Here is a 27,829-nt window from a genome sequence, read left to right on the forward strand (position 1 = left end):
TGGCAAATACATCTATCTCTGGCTGCCCCCAAAGATTCACAATCTGCTGAAAGATAGATGGATCTAGCTCCCATTCCCCGTTTCAAGGTTGTCCGGATGAGGAAGTCTGCTTCCTTGTTCTCTTTCCCCTTTATGTGTTGGGTCTATATCTGTAGCTGATGTTCCTCCATCACCTGGAGAAAACTGCTGACACTAGGGCTATCATCTTGTCCTTCTCCTCTGGTAGGAGACAGACCCGTTTCTTTGAGTCTAAAATAAGCCCCATGAAGGATTGAACCTTCAGGGGCTGCAGCCTCAACTTTTCGATATTTATCATTCAACCAAGATTGAACATATATATTTCGGATGTAATTTAGCTGAGCACTGCATTCGTGTTCTGTCCTGCCGATCACTAAAAAAATCGTCCAGTGTGCCGTCACCTCCAGAACAATCTTGGTGAAGATTCTTGGGACCATGGACAGACCAAAGGGCAGAGCTCTGTACTGGAAATGTCTGAGTTGTCCTCTTACATAGACCGCTACCCTTAGGAATTTCTGGTCTTCCCGATGAATGGGGACATGGTAATATGCATCTTTTAGGTCTAAGACAATCATATAACAGCCCTGGAATAAGATCTTGATTGCTGTCTTTATTGACTCCATCTTGAATGGTCTGAGGACCAGGAATCTGGTGAGGTCTTTCAAATTGATGATAGTCCTGTATGACAGGTCTGGTTTCTTTATCAGAAACAGGGGAGAAACAGGAGAGAATAAAATCCCCTCCCCTGCTGCTGAAAGGGCACCTCCACTAGCACCCTCTTTTGAAATAGGAGCAGCACCTCCACTTCCAGGGCCTGTTGTTCCTTCCAGGATCTGGAGAATGAGATCCTGAAGAGTTGCCTGGGGATAGATGCGAACTCTAGTTTCAGCCCTGATTTTATAATATTGAGCATCCAGGCATTGGGTGAGATCTTCTCCCAGACAGTTCGGAAGTGGAACAGCCTTCCTTCCACCTGGGGTGGCCTATCACTTGGAGAATTTTCGGTTCCTTGACGAGGAACCCCCAAACATGAAACCTTTGTTCTTTGGCTTCTTATCTCTCCAGTCACCCTGTTCCTTGGGTGATCTACTCCTGCTATATTTTCTCCTCTGAAAGGAACTTTTAAACTGCGCATGTGATACATTAGGGAAACCCTTCTTTTTGTTTGCTGCCTTATCAAGAATATCGTCCAAAGCTTGACCAAAAAGATATTTGCCTTCACACGGAATAGAGCAAGCCCGGGCCAGCTTTTGAGCCATAGAGCTCTACGGGCAGCGTTAGAGAGGTTTGCTGATCTTGCTGCTAACCCGAGTTCGCTAAGAACAGAGGAAGATCCGCTAGAATCTCTTCCCTTGGGATATTGTCTCTTAGATGGTCGTTTAGCTGCTGTAGCCACACCATAAATGATCTTGCCGTGCAGGTTGCAGCTATCGCTGGTTTTAATGAACCCACCGAAGACTCCCATGTTTGCTTTAGGAAGGTCTCGGCCTTTTTGTCTAAAGCAGTGTTTCTCAACTCCAGTCCTCAAGACCCACCAACATGTCATGTTTTCAGGATTTCCTTAGTATTGCACAGGTGATGGAATTAATGCTTGAGCAGCTGTTGAAATCACCTGTGCAATGCTAAGGATATCCTGAAAACTTGACCTGTTGGTGGGTCTTGAGGACTGGAGTTGAGAAACACTGGTCTAAAGGATCTCTTAAGAGTCCCCAGGTCTTCAAAGGGCAACATGGATTTCTTAACTGATTTAGCTACTGCGACGTCAATCTTTGGGGTTTTCTCCATATGCCTGCCTCCTCCTCTTCAAAACTGTATCTCCTTTTCGAAGAAGATGGTAGTGGCCCTTTCCTCTCTGGCTTCTTCCACTCCTTCTTGATGAGCATTTTGATGTTCTCATTACCCGTAAAAGAATGTCTATTCCTCTGACCCAGGCCCCCAGACATAATGTCCAGAACTGGCTTGTTTGACTTAGGATCTGATGCCCATAGTGGACCGTATGGCTCTAACCAGTTTGTCAGTATCCTCTGCCTGGGAAGCAGGATCTACCCCCGTATCCTCATCAGATGACTCCAGGTCCGAAGTTTCCCCTCCAAGCTCCACTGATCCCTCAGACTCTGAATACAGTGGTTCTGGCTTCCCCTTCCCTCTTTGCCCCATCAGGTCCTTTAAGGACTCCTGGACCTCTGATCTGATGATGGACTAAGGGTGTGTGCACACTAGGGTGACCGGATCTCATATGGGGGGGAAAAAATGTCAGAATCTTGTTCGTCTGGACCCCACAAAACGATTCCCCTTTCCAGATATTGAGAGAGCCAAAATTAGCCCGTGCCGCTCGTCGCTCAAAGTTTGAAAAAACCAAATTGAGGTATTTTAAGATTTAGGTATTTTGCATAGTCTGTTAGACTATAAAGAATGTGACAACAACATTGCAGAAATAGCCCTGACCAAATTTTCGAACCATTTGTGGTATTTGAATGCAGAGTTGGTGGGATTATCGTTTTTTGATCCCACCATTACAGACAATGAAAAGTTGTTAATGGCTAATAAATTGCTCAGTAGCACAGATGAACCATCAGAGCATGCTAACCTACATGAGTTGATAATTTTACATAGTTATCTAATCTATTCTAGAGCTTTTGTTAAAGTAGTTTTTGAAACGTCAGAATATAATGCTCGGCATTTGCTTACAACTTGCAGGACATATTGCTTTTGTTCTTCATCTTTTGTCAGAAGGTCGTTAAAGTCGGTTACTTCCTACCTCTTTTAATTTTTCTTTCCTAACTTTTGGATTTACAACCCTAGCATGCTCTGATGGTTCATCTGTGCTACTGAGCAATTTATTAGTCATTAACAACTTTTCATTGTCTGTAATGGTGGGATCAAAAAACGATAATCCCACCAACTCTGCATTCAAATACCACAAATGGTTCGAGAATTTGGTCAGGGCTATTTCTGCAATGTTGTTGTCACATTCTTTATAGTCTAACAGACTATGCAAAATACCTAAATCTTAAAATACCTCAATTTGGATTTTTTCAAACTTTGAGCGACGAGCGGCACGGGTTAACGTCGTTTGATCGAGCTCAAATTTTGGCTATCTCAATATCTGGAAAGGGGAATCGTTTTGTGGGGTCCAGACGGACAAAATTCCGACATTGATTTTTTGCGGTCACCCTAGTGCACACGCTGCGGATTCTGCTGCGGTTCCGCAGCGGATTTGGCCGCTGCAGATCCGCAGCAGTTTTTGCTGCGGTGTACAGTACCATAATATCCTATGGATATTAAAAACCACAGTGCAGACGGTGCGGATTTTTCCGCGCGGTTTTCCTGTGGTTTCTAAACTGACATGTCAATTCTTTCTGTGGATTCTGCTGCGGTTTGCCATCTCCTCCATTGTGGAGACGAAAAACCGCAGGTCTTTTGACCTGCAGATTTTACAAAATCCGCACCACAATCTGCAGCGTGTGCACATACCCTTAAGATCCATAGGAAACCTGGGTGTCTCCTCTGAGATTGTCTGCGGTATACACCCAGGGCAGAGCCTCTTATGATAAGAGTTAGGTAGATCTCCCTTGCACAGGTCGCATTCCCTATTTTGTTTGGAACTGCGCTCAGGGGTCTTCCCTATTAAGGAAACAGAGAGAAGGGGGCTGTTTTAGTATAATGTACATTCACATAGATCACTCACCATCCAACTGACCAATCTACGGTACCAGAGACGGAGGCTGAGCTGGTTCGGAAGAATGTCTCCCCCTGACAACAGACTCATGACCTGCCTTACTCTTCAGGCTGGTCCTGCTGCCTGTAGACTGCCATTGCACCCTCGACACTGCTGATGGCACTAGAGGGGCTCCTGCGTTGCTTGCAGTAGAGATGATGGTGGTATTGGCAGCTGCTGCTGCGTCGGGCGACACTGCTGCGGCTCCTTCATGCTTGGAAGCTGCAGGAAACGCCATCTTCCTGGGCACTCCCCTTTAAATATTGTGTGGCCCCGCCTCCTCCATCTCCTGCCGTTTTGAATCCGGTGCGCTGTGTGCAGGGGACTCCCCGGCCCTGCGCAGACGCAGCCCGGATGGCCGTTGACGTCTCCGGCGCGCTACGTCAGCTGGATGTGTCGGATGCACCCCTGCATTCTGCATAGACCGGGCAGCTCGCTTTCCAGCACCCTCTGCTTCAGGCCACGCCGGCTTCCCCGGCCATGCGCAGCCCGTAAGCACGTCCCGTCACACATCGCTGGGATGCTCCTGCAATCTTCAGCTTACGCAGACCCGGGACCCATGCAGGGAGGAGACATTTACCCAAGAAGTCTTCGCCTTCATAGCGTTGCACCAACCTCCTGGTCGGCGTTACCGCAGCTGCAGACAGCATCCTGAATTCATAGAATCGTAGAGTTGGAAGGGACCTCCTGGGCCATCTGGTCCAACCCCCTGCGCAAAGCAGAATTCACTAAGTCATCCCAGACAGATCTGTCCAGCCTGTGTTTGAAGACTTCTATTGAAGGAGAACTCACCACCTCTCAGACACCCTCCTGGGTAAGTGTACCGCCTGCTTCTGTAGGCTCCCACGGACAGGAAACCGAACTGACGTGGAGGAGAGGTAACGCCTTTTTATTCAGGTTTCCTGTCCTGGTGGGTAAATACCCTCTCTCAGATGGTGCTGTCATGGAAGAAAGAAAAATCTTTTTTTGCAGTCACCGTTATACCGTTAATAACAGCGATCACAACACTCGGGTCATTAAAAAACGATCCAAATCACGTTCTCTGGGGTCTCAGCTACCACAGTAGCAGAGACCCTGGAGAAATAATGTATTCAACCTTCACCCACCCAGCCTGACAGCTGCAGCTTATACTGAGCACTGCTAGATCTTTGCAGCAGCAGGGAGGAGGGACAGTGAGGAGCTGTTAATCAGGTTGGGCGGGAGAGTTTCAGCAGAAAGCGCAGCAGGGAGTGGTGGTAGTGAGGTGCTGTCAATCAGGCTGGGGGGGGTAGATTCAGAAGAAGCAGGGAGGGGGATAGTGAGGAGCTATCAGGCTGGGAGGGTAGAGATTCAGCAGAAAGAGCATCAGGGAGGAAGAACACAGATGGTCATCACTCGATTGACTTAAACTTTCTTAAAGGAATACCCAGCCAATTCTGACAAAAGATTGTCTAAAGTAATATACCAGCCTCAGCAGGTCTAAGATATATTTAGTAATATGTGCAATTTGCTTAGTGAAATCTGGCAACTGATTTACTAAGAAGTTTGGATTTTTTTTCATTATTTAATACTCTGCCGTCCTCTATAGGACCCCATACTCCCATCCCCAAAACAAAAAACTACAAGACAATAAATTTCATTCTATTTATTTTATTAGTAATTAAATGTGAACATTTTGTTTGCACTGAAAGCATTCAAGAAGCTGAACACTGAAAATAAAGCGAACGGCTGGAGAGATCTAGCCTGGAATAGAGTATCTACACACTTCTTGCCTGGTGCAGACTTTAGTCTTCTACTTATATTAAAGTTTCCTTTACCTCATTTACCTGTGCAGGTTTTGTTTTTTTTAAACTCATCCAGTTTCCCAGTTATAAATAAAAGCTGCACTATAAACCAACACAGGAAAAAAAAAAAAAAATACTCTCCCTATAATTTTGCATAAAGAGAAAAAAAAAAAATATGCCACAATTCACTACACCCATCTAAGAAAAAAATAATTACATTTCCAACCAAAATGAGAGCAGATTTTATTATTAGTTTTACCTCTGAATGGCGTGCATAAACATTACACTCCATGTATAGCAAAAATAATTTTATTTATAATTTACAGTCAAGTGAAAATCATACAATATCTTTTTTTTTTACAATCTGCACACATTTACAGAATGGGGTTTTTTTTCCTCTCTTTTTTTTTTTCTTTCTTTTTACACACATGAAACTGTGCAGGCAGCATAAGAAAAAAAATCAAATACAAAAATGTATTCAGTAACCAAATAGGTATCCAGGGCCCGGGCCCCAGCAAGACGTTCTTTGCGTTCTTAGATGGCATTTTTTTCCTCTTCTCTCAGTAAACGGTGCAGATTTTTACACTGGATCGTCAGCTTCGGGTTTGATCTCAGTCAGCAGAGGGATGGATTGGGCGCACTGCGCGGCTGAGTTATCGGCAGTGGGCTCCTCCTTCACTTTGACTACGGGGTCGGAAGTATCGGCCACTTCCTCTTTAACAAGTCTCAACATTGCATTCAGTGGGTTTTCTAGAAGTGTTTTACTAGGGGACGGTGAACAATCTAAAAAGGAGGACGTCTGAAAGAAGAGAGGGGGAAGTGAGTAAATGCAGAGAAGCAAAATCTTGCGATTGCAAAGATATAAAGACAAATGTGTAGGCGGCTATATGGCAAGCTTTGTTCTCACCCCTCCCCCCCCAAGAATGCGTTACTAGGTGGCGCTGTTCAGAAAGGATCACTACCAGTTACCTTTACGGCATTTTTTTCCTGCAGTATAGAAAATTACTGTGAAAAGTCAAAAGTTACTTACACGACTCAATACATAACGCCAGCACAATGAAGTCCCTACGCAGTACTTACATTTTTATAGTCTTCATAGCAGGATGGATGGAAAATCTGAAAAAAGGAAACAAACATGTTAATACTAAAGAAAAAAAAACCCAACACTGCATTTAGAGAATATTTCCCACAACTCAAGAAGATTTCCATTAAAAGAAAAAAAAAAAAGCCACCTTAGGTGCAGACCACTACCACTGCTGGTTGGATGGAGATAGATAATTATAATACACCATCACATTTCCCATCAAAGCCAAATTTTAATTTCTGAAATGTCTGATCTATCAAAATATAAAATAAATTGATCTGATTGGTAAACTGTGTAACAAGAAAGGATCGAGTCACCAGAATGTGTGTTTTTTGGCCAATATTGCAATAAAATGCAAGAGGAAATCAAAACATCGTATCTACCGCAAAATGGTATCAGTAAAAACGTCAGCTCAGACAAATGAAGAAAAAAAAAAAAAAAAAAAAGGGGGGGGGTGGGTGGGTGGGTGAGACTCTACAGGTCTAATAAAAAAAAAAAAAATCTTAATTACAAAGTTTGGATTTTTTTTTATTATGTAAACCTGTGTCAGAAGGTTACAGACAGTGTCAGGTTGGCTCTGTTACACTGATTACAATGTCAGGCGGTCTGTGGGTGGTTTTATTTGGTGCTCTGCCCTCCTCTTTATCCTTGTGGGCTTAAATGACAGGCCACTGGTCTTTAAAAAAAATTAACTCCAGCAAAATGGTGGATTTCTTCATACAATAAGCATAACAGCGCCAACCTGAGTGTCTGTAGTTTACTTCGCAAAATCCTGCTGACAGGTTCTCTTTAAATTAAAAAAAAAAAAAAAAAAAACACTATAAAAAGTTTGGTATCAGTGTACTCATAAAGAGCTGGAGAATCATACTGCCAGGTGAGTTTTACCATATAGTGCATATAGTAAATAAAATCCCTAAAAAACAGTTGTGGAACTGCACTTTCTTTGCCCTTTCACTGCACTTGGGATTTTTCCCCCATTTTCTGGTACAATGTATGGTAAAATCAATGGCGTCACTCAAAAGTACAACTTGTCCTGCAAAAAAACAAGACCTCATACGGCTATATTGGTGGAAAAGTAATAAAAGTTATGGCTCTGGGAAGAAAGGGAGCAAAAAACAAACAAAACAGAAAGTCGCAAGGTGGTGAAGGGATTAAGGAATGCTCTGCTCCTTCAACAATTGGCAGCCTTACATAATGCCTCCTTGGTAACTTCAGCCCCTAGACTCCTGCAGATTGAGGTCGCCAGTATCCATGTGCTTCGTCTTATCTCCCATTCAGGTGCACAGAGCCATAACGCTGAAGACCACGCATATAGAGGTGGCAGTAACGGACCCTCTATCAAAGCAGCGCTTACCTTTTCACTGACACACATGGCGTTCTTCAGATGCCACTCTTCCTCCTCCTCATCCCAATACTGCTCGAACTGCTCTTTACAAATGTCACAAATCTGCACGGAAAATGGAAAAAATATAAAAAATATGACAACTCCAGCCCTTTGTAAAGCCAGATAAAAAAATAAAATAAGTCAATACAATCTGATACCTCATCGGCTCCGGCGGGCCCGGCTGGCACACTCTGAAATTCCTTCTCCTTTGCTGCCTCCTGAGTTTTTAATATAACCTCCTCATGTACTTTTTCGAAGAACTGACTTTTAGCTCTTTCTTCCAAATCAGCAATTTCCTCAAATTCTACCCAATCCTAAAATGGAAAAAAAAAAAAACAAGTACAAAAAAAATTATTGCAAAACTGAAAGCTAACATTCTATTACATTTTCTGCAGAGTTTAAGAGCTTCACAAGCCTCCCAATATCAGACCAGGAGCCTCACTGTATCGAATCAGTACTCACTTTTAGGCTGTAGTACCATCTGCGGTGCGTTATCTTCCTGCTTACATCCTTCTCCGTTCTGTTTTGTCGGTAATGCCAGTCCAAATGATCGGCGTAGACATCGGTCTGAGACTTGGTAAACCTCATCCCACACGAGTAGCACTGGATGCCAGTGTACAGGCGGACTATTATACTCTCATAGCGGCTACAGGAAGAAAACAGAGGAGGGTTGGGGACTATAAACTTGGGACATAACTTCAGCTTTTACTTGAGGACAACTTATGAAAGAACTTTTTACTTACTGTTTCAGATCTTCCATAGAAAAGCCAGTGAGGTCGGGAACATCCTGATCCTCCGATGGCTCCTCTTCTTCCTCCTCTTGTGTAGACTGAGTCGATGTTTCTGTAGCTTCTAGAAAATAATAAGGATGTTACCATGTTAAGATTTTTTCAACACCTCATGAACATTAACGGCTCAATGTTGCAGAGATTTCCCCACACGGACTCTATGTCCATTATAACTATTTTAATAACATCCAATCCGTGAACCATCCAATACTTGGAGACCAAATCCGAAGCCTTGGAAAGGTCACTCCAAAATAAGCAGCTTTGAGCTTAAACCCAACATCCCACGGTCCTTGACATGTACTTACGGGAGGAGGTGTTTTCAGTCTGAGATGCTTTTAGTATTCCAGTGGAAAGTAGTTTGGAGAATAATTCGTTAACATCGAGCTGACCCAAGTGATTTTCTGGATTTGGAAATGTAGCTCCTGAAAACAGAAGAAAAAAAAAAAAAAAAAAAGCAAACACAATAAGCGAAGGACACCATGAAGAGTCTGTACTGCAGATGTCACTATCATAAGCAGGAAGATTAAAAGAAGGTATTGGAAGGGATGTGCCAAAGGATGAGCTCTGTCGCTACTGATGGGACAAACAGCAGGCTGCATGAAACACCATAATACAGCCCCTTTTAAAGGGAATTTCTTCATATCATGTTATGATTGGTGGGGACTAGCCAATCCTTTAAAGGGAATCTGTCACCCCATATTTGACCTATAAGATGCGGCCATCAGGGGCTTATCTACAGCATTCTGTAATACTGTAGATAAGCCCCCGATATAACCTGAAATAAGAAAATCCTGTTAGATTATACTCATCCGGGGATCCGGTACGGTGCCTCCCATCTTCATACGAAGACGTCCTCCTTACTTCTGCCGCTGCTCCTGCTCAGGCGTACTTTCGGCGTATTTTCTCTGCCCTGTTGAGGGCAGAGTAAAGTACTGCAGTACGCAGGCCCGAGGACCTTTCCGCCGCGACAGAAGGAGGAGGACGTCGTCATCTCTAGAAGATGGGAGGCGCCGGACTACGACACCCACCGCCCCCCGGTGAGTATAATCTAACTTGTTTTCCTTGTCTTTCAGGTTACATCGGGAGCTTATCTGCAGCATTACAGAATGCTGTAGATAAGCCCCTGATGGCGGTGGCCGCAGCTTATAGGCCGAAAATGGGGTGACAGATTCCCTTTAAGAAAGTGAAGGGCTGAGCTGCCAACTTAGTGCTGCAGTTCATTAAAACGTTACTAAGTAGAATCATAGAATCGTAGAGTTGGAAGGGACCTCCTGGGCCATCTGGTCCAACCCCCTGCTCAAAGCAGGATTCGCTAAATCATCCCAGTCAGATGTCTGTCCAGCCTCTGTTTGAAGACTTCCATTGAAGGAGAACTCACCACTTCTCGTGGCAGCCTGTTCCACTCATTGATCACTCTAACTGTCAAAAAGTTTTTTCTAATATCTAATCTGTGTCTCCTCCCAGTTTCATCCCATTGCTTCTAGTCTTTCCTTGTGCAAATGAGAATAAAGTTGATCCTTCTACAATGTGACAGCCCTTTAGATATTTGTAGACAGCTTAATGGGTTCCAGAGCCCCCAGCTGCCAAGATCGGTGGCCAAAACCCAGCAGTCAAAACCCTGATGATCAGTACTGTATTCCCTATCCAGTGGATATGTAATAAGATCCCATTAACCCCTTCATGACCCAGCCTATTTTGACCTTAATGACCTGGCCATTTTTTGCAATTCTGACCAGTGTCCCTTTATGAGATAACTCAGGAACGCTTCAACGGATGCTAGCGATTCTGAGATTGTTTTTTTGTGACATATTGGGCTTCATGTTAGTGGTAAATTTAGGTTGATAATTTTTGCATTTGTGAAAAAAATCAGAAATTTGGCAAAAATTTAGAAAATTTCGCAATTTTCAAATTTTGAATTTTTATTCTGTTAAACCAGAGAGTTATGTGACACAAAGTGGTTACTAAATAACATTTCCAACATGTCTACTTTACATCAGCACAATTTTGGAAACAATTTTTTTTTTGTTAGGAAGCTATAAGGGTTAAAAGTTGACCAGCGATTTCTCATTTTTACAACAAAATTTTTTTTTTTTTTTATAGGGACCACCTCACATTTGAAGTCACTTTGAGGGGTCTATATGGCAGAAAATACCCAAAAGTGACACCATTCTAAAAACTGCACCCCTCAAGGTACTCAAAACTACATTCAAGAAGATTATTAACCCTTCAGGTGTTTCACCGGAACTAAAGCAACATGGAAAGAAAAAATGGACATTTTAATTTTAACAAAAATTTTCTTTTAGCATCAATTTTTTCATTTTCACATGGGCAACAGGATAATATGGATCCTAAAATTTGTTAGGCAATTTCTCCTGAGTACACAGATACCTCATATGTGGTCATAAACCACTGTTTGGGTACATGGCAGGGCTCAGAAGGGAAGGAGTGCCATTTGACTTTTTGAATGGAAAACATGCTGTAATATTTAGCGGTTGCCATGTCACGTTTGGAGAGGCCCTGTGCGCCTAAACATTGGAGCTCCCGCCCAAGTGACCCCATTTTGGAAACTAGACGCCCCAAGGAACTTATCTACATGCATAATGATCACTTTGAACCCCCCAGGTGTTTCACAAATTGATCGGTAAAAAACAAAAAAGTACTTTTTTTTTTTCACAAAAATTTTCTTTTAGCCTCAGTTTTTTCATTTTCACATGGGCAACAGGATAAAATGGATCCTAAAATTTGTTGGGCGATTTCTCCTGAGTACACCGATACCTCATATGTTGTCATAAACCACTGTTTGGGCACACGACAGGGTCCGGAAGGGAAGGAGCGCCATTTGACTTTTTGAATGGAAAATTAGCTCCAATCGTTATCGGACACCATGTCGCGTTTGGATAGCCCCTGTGTGCCTAAACAGTGAAATCCCCCCACAAGTAACACCATTTTGGAAACTAGACCCCTTATGGAACTTATCTAGATGTGTGGTGAGCACTTTGAACCCCCAGGTGCTTCACAGAAGTTTATAACGCAGAGCAGTGAAAAAAAAAAAAATTTTCCCTCTAAAATTATTTTTTAGCATGCTATTTTTTATTTTCACAAGGGTAACAGGAGAAATTAGACCACCAAAGTTGTTGTGCAATTTTTCCCCGAGTACGCCGATACCCCATATGTTGGGGTAAACCACTGTTTGGGCACACGTCTGGGCTTGGGAGGGAGCACCGTTTAACTTTTTGAACGCAAAATTGGCTGGAATCAATGGTTGCACCATGTCGCGTTTGGAGACCCCCTGATGTGCCTAAACAGTGGAAACCCCTCAATTCTAACTCCAACCCTAACCCCAACACACTCCTAACCACAGCCCTAACCCCAACACACCCCTAACCCTATCCCTAACTAATTCCAACCCTAACCCTCTTTCCAACCCTAACCCTAATAGAAAAATAAAAATTTCTTTATTTTATTAGTTTTCCTGCCTATGGGGGTGATAAACGGGGGGGTTTATTTACTTTTCATTCTATTTTGATCACTGTGATAAACTTTCACAATGATCAAAATAGAGTGAATGAATTTGCAGCCGGCGGGCGCGCTGCGCATGCGCCCGCCATTTTCCAAGATGGCGGCGCCCATGAAGCAGGACTGCGGGACCCCAGGGGCAGGAGAGGGACATCGGAGGTACGGGGGGCATGAGGGGTCGGAAGGGGGGGAGCCTATAGAAGGGGATGGGGAGCAGATGATGACGCCGTCAGTCGGTATCGGGGGCCGATCGGCCCCGTGAGTCGTGGGGGGGGGGGGGGGGGGGGGGATATCGTCAGATCACAGTCTCCAGCCATGTCCGATGCTACTGCAGCATCGGCCATGGCTGGATTGTAATATTTCATCAATTTTCATTGATGAAATATTACTATCGCTCGGATTGGCTGTTTCACTTTTAACAGCCAATCAAAGCGATCGTAGCCATGTGGGTGCGAAGCCACGCCCCCTGTGGTGAAGAACAAAGCCCCCTGTATCGGAGGGTCGGGTGACCTTTCAGTGACCCCGGTCACCCGACCCGCAGGGGGGGGCTTTAAAGTCATGACGCTACATAGGCGTCATGGGTCGTTTTGGCACGACTTTTCATGACACCTATGTGGCGTCAAAGGTCGTGAAGGGGTTATGAGGGTCAGACCATACCTGGGAGACTGACAGCTGACCCCAACACAATGGAAGTATTACATGAGATGGGAATATCCCTGCAACCTCTAGACTACCGATATGTATAAAACATCTCATCTTCGCTGCCTGAAACGTGAAGAGACCATATTTAGGGGGACGTACCTGGCTGGTTAGGAGCAAACACTCCAGTGTTGGACATTTGTGCTGAAGAGAGAGGTTCTTGTGTAAATGGTGCAGGTTGAGCCATAGTGTCCACAGGCTGAAACTGGAACAGGAAGAAAAAAAGGAAAGTGTTAATACAAGCAGTAGGCTTCCTTTGTAACTTGTCATTTACTCCTCAGTTCTCGCCAGGTGTAAATTATAGGCAACCAACTCTTATTTCCAGTGCTGGGTATTTACAGAGCAACATGTCATCTACGCACCGGCCACAGCTGCTCTCCAGCAGGGTCCGGACACGCAACCCCTATTTACTAATAGGAGGTTGGTTTGTATGTGAACCCTAGAGGCTTCTCCAAATGGTAGCATTTCTGACAAATGCAAAAATTTAAAAAAAAAAAAAAAACAAAACAAAAAAAAACATCCATCCATCCACACTACCTCGGACCGATTTCACATTATATATGCACTTTTCAATGGGGGATTTTTATATAATATACTAGCTGAAGAGCCCGGTGCTGCCCGGGCATAGTAACTAACTGTGGTTAGTTCTAGCAAATTATAATTATCCTCCATCCCATAGACCCATGCCCATATACCCATCATACATATCCTCCATCCCATAGTCCCGTGCCCATATACCCATCCCACATCCTCCATCCCATAGTCCCATGCCCATATATCCATCACATCCTCCATCCCATAGTCCCATCATACATATCCACCATCCCATAGGCCCGTGCCCATATACCCATCATACATATCCTCCATCCCATAGTCGAGTGTCCATATACCCATCATACATATCCTCCATCCCATAGTAGAGTGCCCATATACCCATCACACATCCTCCATCCCATAGTCCCGTGTCCATATACCCATCATACATATCCCCCATCCCATAGTCCCAAGCCCATATACCCATCATGCATATCCTCCATCCCATAGTCTAGTGCCCATATAGCCGTCATACAGATCCTCCATCCCATAGTCCAGTGCCCATATACCCATCACACATCCTCCATCCCATAGTCAACCATTATGACATCATAATGAGGGGCGGGGCTCAATACACACTTTTTCCCCCAGTATGTAGATAGGGGCAAAATTGTTTGGTGAATTGGAACGCGCGGGATTAAAATTTTGCCTCAACATAGCCTAGGACACTCTCGGGGTCCAGACGTGTGACTGTGCCAAATTTTGTAGCTGTAGCTGCGACGGTGCAGATGCCTATCCCGGGCATACATACATACCACACACTTGAGCTTTATATATTAGATTATATAAAAATCCCCCAATGAAAAGTGCATATATAATGTGAAATCGCTCCGAGGTAATGATGCCAGAACTGGAGTTTAGTGATGAGCGAACGTGTTATCCTCCATGCTCTAGTGTCTTCGACGTGCTCAAAAAATATGTTCGAGTCCCATGTCTTGCGGCTGTTCGACTGCCGCAACACATGCAGGGATTGCCTGTTAGGCTGCGAGACTCGAACGTTATACGAGCACGTTCGGTCATCACTACTGGAGAGTCAAAAGCAAAAGAACAAAGACTGATCAAATATACAAACATCAAATGTTTAAGGAAATTGATGTGACAACTTTCATGAAATCTAGTCCTACAGGAACCAGAGCTGCAGTGTGAAGCATGGGTCACACAAATCAGACACACAAGGTCCCCCTCCATACACAACTGGCTGATCACTAGGCAGACAGGTCTCTCTTCCCCATGTGGTGGATGCCCAGCTCAGGCGAGCGCTCCTGGGTTCTCTATGATAGTAGCTGCCAGACGACTCTGGTGGCAGCTTATTAGACAGAGAACAAATTGACACGCAGTCCGAAATTGGCCATGCCGAATCACAGGGTGTTGGGAGGCATCTATGAACAGACGGTTGGCCAAACATCAGTCTAATGTGAATGGGGGCCTCTACAAATTAAAAACACCTTGTAGATTTTGATAAATTGTGATCGAAGAGAACAAGATGGTGAAAAACAGGGATCATCCATCCAGCAGAGAGGGGAAAATTGGTGATAACTGGTAGCAGCGGTCTGACCCCCATCGATCATCAGAAAGTCTGTAAAGCACAGTGGAATTAATGGCGCTATATAAATGAGTAAAAAATAAATGCAGGGTCCAGATTCCCTTTTGAATACAACAGTGGTAGGAGAGTACAGGAGTTACAGCTCCACTTGCTGTCTACAGGATTGCTGATGTCAGCAGCAACACATGCCACTCCACTGTGTTAAAAACCAGGATTTAGGACCCCCGTTCTGACAACTGGTGGGGGGGACCCCATTGTTGCATGTCCTGTCTAATGACTTACATACGGAGTGGATCGAAAATTAGCTATAAAGAATACCCTTTAAAAAAAAATTAAAGCTTGTCTATGGTGGCATATCCGTATGATTAGGAGGTAGGTAATTGTTCCTAAATGCAGGGGGAAGGGGGTCATGATTATTTAACAATAAAGACGTCAATCCTCACATATCAGACTGATATCTTGTGGCTGGGACACATTTTCACTTTACAAGATGACTATACACCTTTAATTTTACAATGAGCCATTTACATAAAACCGGACTACCAGTGTCATAAAATCCTACCACCAGCCCAGCATTCTATGTTTCGAAGGTGACCGTGCTACATTAATAAAACCTTCAGAGCTTTCGTCAAGTAAAAACTCCAAAATATATCACTCACCTGTGGATTAGGCTGCAGATTTCCGACAGACATATTGAAGTGTCCAAATGCGGGCCCTTGTGGATTTTTATCATCAAAGTAAGGTCCAGCTGGTCTTGAAAGCTGATTAGGAAATCCCTGCACCCCAGGGGCAGGTGGACCAGAAAATCTAGGGCCCTGGGGCAGATCGAACCTTTGATCCGGCCTTTGAAATTGCCCAGGAAACATATTTGGACGCTCAAATGAAACATTCTGCCCAAACGGTGGAACATTTTGACCGATCGATGTAGATAAGTTATCAAACCGTGGCCCTGGATGTACGCCGGGCACGTCAAATCGTGGCTGTTGATTTGGACCGTCAAATCGTGGCTGTTGATTTGGACCGTCAAATCGTGGCTGTTGATTTGGACCGTCAAAACGTGGCTGTTGATTTGGACCGTCAAAACGTGGCTGTTGATTTGGACCGTCAAATCGTTGAGGCATCAATCCGTCAAACCGTTGTTGCATTTGCATTGGCCCATCAAATCTTGGAGGGGTCTGGTGCCCGGGTGGACCATCAAATCTTTGACAAGGCTGCCCAGGGATGACATTGAATTGTTGCATGTGAAGTGGTGGTTGGTTCTCAAATCTATGAACTTGTGGATTATCAAACCTTGGTACGTTCTGCCCCACTGGTCCATCAAATCGCAGTAAAGGTTGTGGACTTGGGTCAAACCTTGCACCTAGAGGTCCATCGAACCTTGGACCTGGTAGCCCATCAAACCTGGGACCATCAAATCTTGGCCCAGGAAGTCCATCAAACCTGGCATGTGGAGCAGCGTCAAACCTTGGACCACGAGGCCCATCAAAGTGCATAGGTTGCCCGGCCATTGTGTCAAACCGCACCGGTTTATCAAACCGCACCGATGTGCATTGAGGACCCTCAAATCTCGGCTGTAGCAATGGTCGGGAAGGCACATCAAATCTCTGAGGTCCTAATCCACCGTCAAATCTCTGAGGTCCTAATCCACCATCGAACCTCTGAGGACCTTCAAACCTTTGATGGCCCTCGAAATTCTGTGGTCCGGATCCGTTATCAAACCTTTGTGGGCCTAACCCGCCTTCGAACCTTGCAGCCCCCACAGGCTGAATGCCATCAAATCGTGATGGTGCCAGTAGTGGACCATCAAAACCACCGATATGTCTACTCTGTGGTCCTTCAAATCTCTGTGGACCTTGTAGGGCATCCAACATTTGATTGCCAATTGGGGGATTAGGAGCCATTGGGTTCTGTCCTTCAAATCTTTGCACGAGTTGGTTAACAGGTTGCCCAGTCAAATTGTCAAATCTTGGAGTGTCAACTAATTCGCTGTTGAAAAGAGGGTCGACTCTCAGACAGGATGTGTCCTCAAACAGCGTGCAGGGCTTTGCAGGAGAATCCACTCTTGTGTTTATTACATTGGTGTGATCTTCGAATCCTTTGCTGACAGGGCCAGATAATTGGGCTGGGGTCTCAAGCAATGGTGTCCTCTCCTCGAGCAGGCCAACATGTTGTATGCTGTCCTTTCCAATTCGTGCATTATCGTCTGAAAAGGTCTGATCGGTTTCATTATATCGGGGTCTCTTGGGATAGGTTTCATTGTATGATGACCTCTGTTCTTCTCTTAAACCTTCAGAAAAGGAAAAAAATGCAGTATGAGGACAAAAAGGAAATAAAACAGGTCAGAAGAGCAACGCCAGCATGAAAATTCTCAGAGAGGAAACCCACCTGTAGAAAGCTCCCTCTGATCATGGTGTCTCCTGTGAATATCATGTACTAGATCGTCCGTTTGAGATCTTGTTTCCGGTGACATAGCCCTCTGGAGCAATTCCTCAAGCTCGCTTTGTCCGACATCCACATCCATTTCATCCATATCCATGAAGCCTTCCATGAAGGGCTGAACCTGTGTTCTTCTCAGCTTTGCTTTGTGTTCGTAATAATTCAACTCGGCATTGGACAGGAGCGGCTTCTTTTGTCCGCCGCCCTTGGCGTCATCTGTGGGACTGTCCCATGCGCTGTATCTTTGCTTCTCTTCTTGGTATTGGAAGAGTTGGCGAATTTGATGAGCCACCATGAGGAACTCATCCTGAGTGATCTCCCCCAATGTCAGACGCTCGTTGGCCTGCAATATAGAAAATGGTAAAAGCTGAGCATGACAAACTGAACTAACTGCAATCATTTATGTCACTTTACCCACTAGTGCAAAGAATTGTGCGTGTGACTTGCCAGAAAGTATACACTAAAAACGTTCAGACCCCAAATGGCAAACAAAATTCTCCTAAACACACTGAGTTTCCTCTTAGGTTCTTCTTTATGAAATCATACAAAAATCCCCCAATGCCCAGCTTTAACCCCTTACTGCCATTGGACGGGATAGTACGTCCAATGGCAGTATCCCCGCTTTGATGTGGGCTCCGGTGGTGAGCTCGCAAAGCATGGACATGTCAGCTGTTGAAAACAGCTGACATGTGCCCACAAATAGGGGCGGGTGGAATCGCGATCCACCTGCGCCTATTAACGAGTTAAATGCCGCTGTCAAAATGACAGCGGCATTTAAAGCGCACTTCCGGCCATCGGGACGGAAATACGCGCACCGCTGACCCCCGTGACATGATCGGGGATCATCGGTTCGTCAGCATAACCAGAGGTCTCCTTGAGACCTCTATGGTTATTGATGCCGGATTGCTACGAGCGCCACACGCTCATAGTAATGCAGTAATTCTGCTACATAAAGGCGATCTGAGCATCGCCTCTATGTAGCAGAGCCGATCAAGCTCTGGTAGCTTCTAGCCCCCCATGGAGGTTATTGAAGCATGCCAAAAGTGAAAGAAAAAGTTTTAAAAATATATTTTACATTTTTTTTTTTAATATAAGTTTAAATCACCCTTTCACCCCAATCAAAATAAAACGGAAAAAAAACAAAATAAAACAGGCGATCAAAAGGTCGTATCTGCACAAAAGTGGTATAATTAAAAAGAGTCAGCTCTGTGTGCAAAAAAATAAGCCCTCACCCAACCCCAGATCACGAAAAGTGGAGACGCTGCCGGTATCGGAAAATTTGCACTTTTTTTTTTTTTTAAAGCAAGTTTTGGAATTTTTTTCACCACTTAGAAAAAAGCTCCGGTCATGAATGGGTTAATGCAGAATCTTACATATTTCACAAGATATTCCACATTTTTAATCTTAGCCATTTACCCTTTCAAGCAATTCGCCCTTGCTGGCACTTGTTAATTCCTTAGGGATTTTTAGATCGGCATCGACACTGAGCCACGGCTGTTGCTTTGGCGTCCGAGGTGAGGGAATGCTCTTGTTTGGCCAGCTGTCTCGATGTCTTGATTGCGTGCTTCTGCTACCCTGATGGTGATCTCTGCTTTGTGAGCTGCAATGAAAATACAGATTAGTCATGGAAGGCACTTTTCCGCTCCAGTATCCAGTAAGGTGACGTGTACATTACTTACGTCTTGCTCTCTTCCCAGCTGGGCCTCCATCTCTTGCTGGTCTTTGATTCTTGCCAATTGTCCACATTTTCTTTTGGCTCAGAGCTGGACATGACAGATGTCTGAGCGGCAGGATCCTGCGATCTTTCCTCCGAGCTTTTCTTTGGCCTCCTGTTATCTCGCGTATCTATCTTCGGGATTCTTTTACTTCGCTCATCTCGTGAACTCTGAGGAAACTCTTCCGAATGAGACTGTTTCCCGCCAGGTTGGCGCACCTTGCCGATTTTTAGAAGTGAAGGAATTGGGGACAGGCTTCTTTGCCTTCTTTTGACCGGTGATCTCCTCTCTCGCCTCTTGGGCGACAGCACTGGTGGTCGAGTTTTTGGGGAGCGCGATCGTGACCTTTTCCGCCCAAGGGCTCTGCTTGGTTTTGTTGTGGGCTTGTCACTGTCATTCAGGCTCGGCTCACTTTTCTGTATGCCGTTTGCAATCTTGCTCCTGTTTCCAGACTGGCGATGATCAGACGATTTGTGATCCTCTTTTTTGTCAGTGCTTCGCCTTTTTTCCTTTATTTCTTCGGGTTTCTCATCGGCTTTGTCCCTGACGTGCTTGCGTATTCTTGGGTCTCGCTTACTCGTGTCAGATTCGGTCGATTTTGAGTCCTTTGAATGAGGTACTTTAGCCTTCATAGGAGACGGTGACTTTGATTTACCTTTATGGTCTGAATGTGAACTTTCCTTTTTGGGCAATTTATCGCTCGTCTTGCTCTTATCTTGCTTTGTCGAGGAGCTTACTTTCTCGGTAGTTACAGGTTTCGCTGGTTTAGGCTCAGGGGGATGTAGGTTTGCTTTGACTTCTTTTTTAGATCCTTGATCCTTAGAATGTGTTGAATGCTGACTACTTCGGTTAAGTCGAGGGTCTCTGGTTGGCACAGCAGGCTTATCCACGGGCTGAGGAGGCACTGATGCTTTTCCTTTGTCACTATGAGTGGAGGTGGGCAGTGAGGCCTTCAGAGACAGATGAGGAACCTCTGGCTTCGGAGGTATCGAGACAGAACTTGAACTGCTGGCCTAGATTCAAAAAAACACAACCGTGAACATTTCTATACTTTCATGGCAGATTACAGTCCATCCCAAGATGATCAGGCACGACAGAAGTAGTCTTTATAGTTTCCAATCACATGCAGGTATTTCGACTGTTGCGTCTACATGAGGCCGAGCCTCCGTAACACTGATATATACACTAATTTTTGTATCCCCGCACACAATTTATCATGTAAGCTATTCAGCTGGATGCTGACCAAACTGGAATCCAGTGTCTACGCTGGGTTTAACCCGTCACTCACCAGCTGCGCCTTTGTTTGCTCCAATTCCAGTTCCAGCTTCTTTTGTTGAAGTTCTAACAACTGTTTCTGCTTTATCAGCAGCTGCTGCCGAATAACCTGCTCCTGCGACAGTACCGGCTTCTGCACCTCTGCAGGTTTCACAGGTGGGACACGAGGTGCCGATTTTGACACTGAGGTGGCAGTTTTAGCGGCTTCATCTGACTATTGATTTTAAAAAAAAAAGTTTCAAAAATATATAGGATATGACAAAAACACTACCACCGGGACAGAAGTAAAAAGTTATTTTCATTTTTCTGACGGACAAAGGAAAAAAAACAAAAACGTAAATGCATTTCCTGTACTTACTTTGTTAAGGAATTTGGGGTTCACATGGATACTGGGCGAATTGATATTTGGAGGTAAAGGTTTGATGGGCCACGCCGGGTCCACTTGCTGGACCCGTACATCGAGTGCATACAGTTTTTTGGAGGGAAATATTTCATCCCACGTGGACCTTAATTTGTATAAACTTTTCCTAGTGTTTTCATCCACCTAGAAACAAGAAAAACATCGTGTATTGACCATGCACTGGGCAAACCGCATCAGATTCACTTTTAGGGCTCATTCAGACGGCTGTGGATCTCAGTCTGCAATGTAGACAGGTTACGACTTTCCTGAACCAAACTGCGACCACTCTGCATTAGCGGTCTGTGCTCGGATCAATTTGCACAGGCGTCTGCATGAGCCCTTACATGTATTTTACTGTCTGGTATTGCATTTTTTTGCCTGGTGTATTTCCACCTATTCTCCCATATCTTGTATTTGCATTTATTTTTTTTTTTTTATGTGAATTTTGGAGCAGTTTTACTCCTAAATCCTTTTATATAAAACCCCCTGCTAAAATCTACATACATTTTACACAAATGCTTCAGGCTGAAAAAAAACTGTATACTCTGGTTTCTGTGCCTCCATGTAAACTATTCCTCCGCCAATCTGGCACGTTTATCAACTCTTTGGTGCCACGCCCAGTTGGCTAAAAGGACTAGATTTACATATAAGGAAAAGGGATTAACATCTTGGGAATGAAGAGGCACAGAAACAAAAAGAAAATTCAGGAGAACATAGGCATTTACACCAGGTTAAAAAAAATATACATACATACACATAATAATAGCAAATGCCAAAAGAAAAAAAAAAAAAAGCCGACAATGCCTGAAGCAAAAAATAAATGCCTGGTCCCATGTTACTGTCAAGTTCCAATTCACTCAAGACTAGATAAGAATACTTCCTTCACAGTCACTATGTGGCCACTATAAGCGAGGTAACCCGGTGAGCAGATGGGCAAACCTCTTAACACAGAAGGACCCATCCGCGCTAATGTAGTTTCTATTAGCAAATACCAGCACTTCCGAGGATTTTGCTCTTAAAGACCACTCAGGTAGTTTTTTATTTTATTGCCTCTTTTGTTATCAATCAGTAATGTGTGTGAAAGGAGTGCATTAAAATACTTACCATTCACCGTCCTCTGCTGTTTCCTGCGCTGCACCGGTCCTCTCCTACGTCACGTGACCACAGCTCTGACTTGCCTCATTATCCAGCCTTGTTTTAGGCCTCAAACTTATATAAAGTGACTTCTAGTTCATACAAGTCGCTGTGTGAGCCGACAAGTCACAACTATGGTCACTTGATGCAGAGGGCCGAAGTGAAGCTGGAAACGGCTGAAGACGGCAATCGGTCACCATTTTAATGTGCTCATTAGTGATTGATAAAGGGCAAAAAAAACAAAAAAAAAAAAAAACAAAACCACTGTGCTGCTTTAACTCCCAAGTTTAAAGGAGTTGTCTGGTTTTTGTCTGCATACTGAATAGTTACAATGCCTGCAAATCGCCGACATTGGGAGAACGTTGACTGCATGCTGTATGGGTTAAGACTTCGTAAAAGACTGGACTACCCCTTTAATGAATATAGTTATAATTTACCATGGCAATATGACATGTCAGAGTTGATACACACCCTGTCCAACCACTGCTTAAACTATAGGGACAAACACACTCCAGTCAGGGAAGGTTCTAGCTGGAAAAGGTACCATTAACACAATTACTACCCATATATGGGTGTTCCTGGATACTGCCTGTTTAAATCACACTAAAATTGCCATTATCAATGTTGGTAGCTATGAAACAGGAATAGCAACACCCAGTTGCCTACTTACTCCTATCTTTCCTCAGTGAACAGATATTGGAAGTGCAAGCATACACTAGACAGAGACATTAGGAAAGCGGAAGGGTCCTCTAAAAAGGTTGTAGAAAATTAAATTACAACCTTCCCAGTTAATGGCGCGCCACTGTCATCCATGATCCATTCCTCATTGTAGCCTGGCTTCACCACAGACAACAGTGGGGCCATTTCAGGGTTGGGGGCACATTAACAGCGTGGAAAACACATTTCATGATTTGATTAAATTAAATGTGACTTAAAAAGTAACAAGTGATCACAACTACAAAACTCCCCGCCCCTCTCTAGCCCCTACAACACAAGGTATGCAGCCCCCCCCCCCTTTATGTGACAAGAATAGAGGTACAGTGAACATGAGAAAGAATAATGAATCTATACCTTTTCAAACACATTAACAAACGTGGAAACTATGTTTTTAGCAAACGACGTTTGATAGTTTCTTCCAACATTTTTAACAATGGAGTCCATGAGATACATGACTGGAAGCTTCTCTGTGCTAGGCGCCTAAATAAAAGAAAACTGGTAAGTTTAGTAGGATATAAACCATTACCCCATGTCAGATCCCATCTGTATACAAACCAAGGATTAGATATACGTTACGTCCCATACATTACTAGAGGCAGGGAGGCTGGAGATTATACATTAGTGTTACCATCACGTCATTGCAGCCATTGCTTTCTATGACATCCATTTTTTTTTAAATCATTATTTTGTGTTACAGTTCAGTTATCAAGCAGCGCTTGTTTCAGGGAATCCATGGCCGGATAGCATTGCTCTCCACATTTGCGTGCGTCCCATCTGGCAACAGCTGAAGATACACTTAGTAATAGCAGAGTAAAGCTGCATCTTCCAGAGCATAGTCCAGATGTGTACTCGTCCAATGTGATCGGTAGCGCTCCTCCCAGACATGTGTCACCTGTTACATCAGTCACATTAGTCACCAGTATGTGCTTAGCAGGTTCCTCCAGTCGTCCTGCTCCCACCAGAGGAAAGGCAGCACAGTCCTGTCCACATTTAGGTTTATATACCGTATATACGTGCGTCCACAGTTGTGTAAATGTGTTTTAATAACAAGCAACTGATCCGAGAGGAAAGCAAGCAACGTTAAAAAAAAAAAACACGTTATAAAAAAAAAAAAAAAAAAAAAAAAAAAAAAAAAAAAAAGGACTGCCCAGAATAAGAAAAAACATGGCTACCTTTTTTCTGGCAAAAGACAGCACCATACTTGTTTACAACCAGAGAAAAGCAGCCATGTTTCTCTAATCCTGTACGACCCCTTTAAAGGGCTTCACCTCCACCACGGCAAGTAGATGACCTGGTCTCCCCCCCCAGTCGCATATTCCCTGAAACCATCCACGAGACACCAGGTCATGTACACAGGTGGGGGTAGGGTCTGCACTCTACATCAGTGTTAATAACTATAAAGGGCAATCATTAACCCGCCCTTCAGTAACACAAAAAAAAAATGAATGTAAGCTATAAAATGAGAAAATCTGGCCGAACCCTGAACGTGACATTACATAATGGCAGAAGGTTATAGTCTAATGTCCAGTAATCCGACCCCACCCCAGATATAGAATTTACCTCTAAAGAAAAACCCTATGGCCTCAGTAAAAGAAAATAATGTAAAGAGTCAACATGGCAACAACTTGTCTCAATATTACCATCTAGATAGCTAAAGAGTACCCCCACTCCTGCCATTATCACACCAATGTCTGCCCCAGCCCCCGCCGGCAGCAGCAGCAGGTACCTTGTGAATGGAACACAGCGTACAATAGAAAACAATGGTAAATAAAAAAGACAAATACATATTTGATACATTTTATTTGCAGTTTGCAGCATACTAGTCACACACGGTAAAGCCATTTATTGAATAGATAGGTGAACTCATACTCAACATGTGGATAAAGCATGTGGGGTGGGGGATGGGAGGACACTGGCTGTCGGCGGCTGACAGCTACAAAGTGACTATCGATGACACGGGACACGCCAGAAGGCTGACTCACTACATAATACAAAACCTTATCACTACCAGAGATGGGGGGAGGGGGAATATACTTGTGCAATCCAGCCATTAACTACAGGGAATAAACCTGCCCCATGACTCAGCTCCCCTTAATACTACATGGCATAAACATGTGGCCTGATCCACTATCAGTCTATAGATCACCAGCTGGCCCTTCACTAAGGGGGCTACAATTCTTTGCAAATAAGTTGCTGTTTAAGGCACAATGAAAAGTTCTGCATCTGATCTGATACTACATGTGGAAATTTCTAGCGCTCTGCTTGCTGTCAGTGAATAGGAACACAGGATACATTTGGTAGCAAAAAAAAAGAAAAAGTTACACACCTAAACCAACCTACAGTTGTACTCCAGGGGTGGGGAAAAAAAAGCCACAACAGCCTAAAATCCACAAAATATTGATCAGTGAGCAGTCCCAGTGGCGAGACTCCCACTGATCGCTGAAACGACAAGGCAGAAGTGCTCAACTAATACACAAGCTCGACCAGTGGTGCAAAGGCTCAATATAGACCGAAAGAGGGGGGGTGTCAATGATCTGGGGGTATTCTGCTTGGGGCCTCACCAATTAATAGGGCTTTAAAAGGGTGATGACATCAGAGGCTTTAGTCACACTCCAATTATTAAGGGAACGAATGAGAGGTGCATATTTGTGGCCTCCGCTGCATTCATTGTCTATGGGACTGTTGGGGAAGGTAGAGCACAGCACTTGGCTTTTGGCTACTGCTTCACATGGGCAGAGTTAGGGACGGGTACACCTTGTTGTGGTGGAATGGCGTTTACTTTTTTCATGTAAATAATTCCAACTATGAACCTGATGCTATCTACCTGTACTATCGCTGTTTATTTACTTATTACAGGGCATTAGCTCACTTTGTTCTCAGCTTTGGTTCGGGTGGACCTCTCTGCCCTATTTAGGTCAGGGTAGAGCAGGGCCCATTCTCGGATCGGAGCGGGTTCCTAGGGCCGGCTGATTTGGGGGGCGAAAACCAAGATAAAGCTTAGGAAACTGTTTTCACAGTTACATTTGTATCCAGTCTGGACACTTTCTCTAGGGAACAATGTGTCAGTGTGAGGATCATCTAGACAAGATACCATTGTAGCAAACTCAGCTGTGACAACTATTCGGTCAAAACCCTCCTGCCTGTCCCCATCCAATGGCAGCAAGCAGAGATGCTGAAAATATTGCAAGACAAGTTACCGTACACCAAAGATGAAGAACTTTCCAGTTTAGATTACAGGGTTGTCCGGCAATTACGATCCCAAGAATTCCCCAAACCAGTAGGAAGCAGATGACAGTAACACGTTAATTTTGACACCCCTGTCCTCTACAGCAAGGCTCTGGGGCGGCCTTCATGGATTCATTTTAGGAGTATGGTTCCACACGTCTGACATTCAAGGCTCGAGTGCGGCGCGGCTACCATCTCCTGACCTGAACCCCACAGCCCTGTATGAGGCTGCTGACCCCGGGGGCCCAGATACCAGGGAACCAAGCCGCACTTCGGCCTCACATGTCAGGTACGGGCTGTACCCGTTCATTAGATTACCTATTTTTGTCCTCGTTTCCTACAGATTTGGGGCATTGTAGACGCCTTACTAAGTTTCGGACGACCCCCGTGAGCTTATTTACATCAAACTGGAGTGCCCCCCCCCTTCAAAAGGTGGTCAGATATTATCTGGTAAAAGTTTCTAAAACGTCATCAGCCATTTTGTTCTCTAAACCCCCCATTCCCTTCCTGCGATGGTGGTCTTCTCTCGATCTCTCACAGTCAAAATGGCCACTGATGTCATGTGACTTACTCACGAGCCCGCGATGTTGGCCAAGGTCATATTAGACTCTGCTGCCTTGTGGGCAATTCTATCCAAGCCGTTTAACCCGATTCTTCCTCCCTCGGATAGCATGGTGGAGGCCCTTCAGCACTTACCCAAAACATCTGGTGAGGCCAGAAGTAAGCGACAAAAAGGCGTCCAAGTCAAAGGCCTAGTACACCCCGGGAGGCAGTCACATGGGTAAGTCACATGACTGCCGCCATTTTGACTGCACTTGACTCAAGAGACCTCATTGTTCTGTGCAGCTGGTGGGAGGGGGGGGCTAAGTCTACAAAAATATAAATATATATATATGGCCAAAGGCAGAACACATCAGTTGATGACATTTTCAAAAATCTTGCTAGGAAATGGCTGACCCCTTTAAGGGTAAGTTTAAAGGGAATGTCTATGTGAAGACCTTTAAGGCTTACATAGAATGACCGTGTGGCGCGGCCGCCATTGATGGGACGCGGACGGCCTCTCCCTGCGCTAAGGAAAAATACAAGTAAAAAAGAAGCTAAGATCAAGGGGTGATGTGGACCCTTTACAATGTGATCACTAAGCCGCCATTTTAGCCCCCCCCCCCAAGGTGATCCGAGAAGGTAACAAAGGGGGTTGATACAGGGGTCCCTGACCTTAATAAGGGGGGCAGCGAGAGGAGGAGGGAGGGCGAGCTGAGGTAAAGATGGCCGACACGTCAGAAAGCGAGGCCGGCCGCCATATTGGATGGTGAAATCAGGGCAGGGACAGAGGAGGGAGAGAAGAAAATGCTTTAGTCATAAAAACCTTAGCGATTTGCGCTTCGATAAGAGTGACGATGTCCCGGGCGAACTGCACGTTCTCCTCGGCGAGGATGGTCAGCATGTTGATGTGCGGCTTGCTGTTGAATGTCAGGTCCTCCAGAGAGGACTGGTAATCCCGGCAGGCGTCCTCTCGGGCCTCGTCGTCCGCCATTGCTGACAGTGGTGAGGCTGTGTAATTCCCCGCCACCCCGGGAGTCCCCCCCTAAATGAGGCGGGTGAGCTATCGCAGCATGGTGCGACAGAGACGGCAGCGGCGGCCGCCGGGACTCCTCCTCAGCTCCGCGCCTGGCGACGTCTTCTAACAAAATGGCGTCGGTCGCCGTCCGCCAGTCAGGAAAAAAAAAAACTACCACAGGGCAGCGACAACCCTCACTGCCGCGCGTGATTGGTCGGCGAGAGAAGTTACGCAACGAATAGGCGGAGAGAAAAAGGCGTTT

At 44.7% G+C, this 27,829-nt stretch overlaps 1 protein-coding gene across 1 annotated transcript; it reads right to left on the reverse strand.

The window, feature by feature from the left end:
- Positions 1–5,792: 5,792 nt before the first annotated feature.
- Positions 5,793–27,736, reverse strand: PCF11 (PCF11 cleavage and polyadenylation factor subunit). Its single transcript, XM_073569190.1, has 16 exons — positions 27,376–27,736; positions 23,139–23,264; positions 20,892–21,077; positions 20,547–20,747; positions 19,223–20,271; positions 18,960–19,143; positions 17,493–17,886; positions 15,767–17,394; positions 13,073–13,175; positions 9,061–9,177; positions 8,711–8,819; positions 8,430–8,613; positions 8,126–8,281; positions 7,938–8,030; positions 6,580–6,615; positions 5,793–6,298 (listed from the first exon to the last, which is right to left on the reverse strand). Exons 1-16 carry the CDS (start codon positions 27,541–27,543, stop codon positions 6,080–6,082), a joined length of 4,953 nt encoding a protein of 1,650 aa, XP_073425291.1. The 5' UTR covers positions 27,544–27,736; the 3' UTR covers positions 5,793–6,079.
- Between the last annotated feature and the right edge of the window lie 93 nt (positions 27,737–27,829).

This window comes from Dendrobates tinctorius, unplaced genomic scaffold (genome assembly GCF_039654945.1).
Source record: "Dendrobates tinctorius isolate UK_male_01 unplaced genomic scaffold, ASM3965494v1 ptg000023l, whole genome shotgun sequence".
NCBI lineage: Eukaryota > Metazoa > Chordata > Amphibia > Anura > Dendrobatidae > Dendrobates > Dendrobates tinctorius.

Excerpts from the sequence above, each read along its gene's own strand:
- PCF11 (XM_073569190.1), bottom strand. The coding sequence starts at position 27,543 with ATGGCGGACGACGAGGCCCGAGAGGACGCCTGCCGGGATTACCAGTCC. Across the intron at positions 20,272-20,546 it reads AGCAAACAAAGGCGCAGCTG|GCCAGCAGTTCAAGTTCTGT; the intron begins GTGAGTGACGGG and ends TTTTGAATCTAG. Across the intron at positions 13,176-15,766 it reads ATCTGCAGCCTAATCCACAG|TTTCAGCCTGTGGACACTAT; the intron begins GTGAGTGATATA and ends TTCCTGTTCCAG.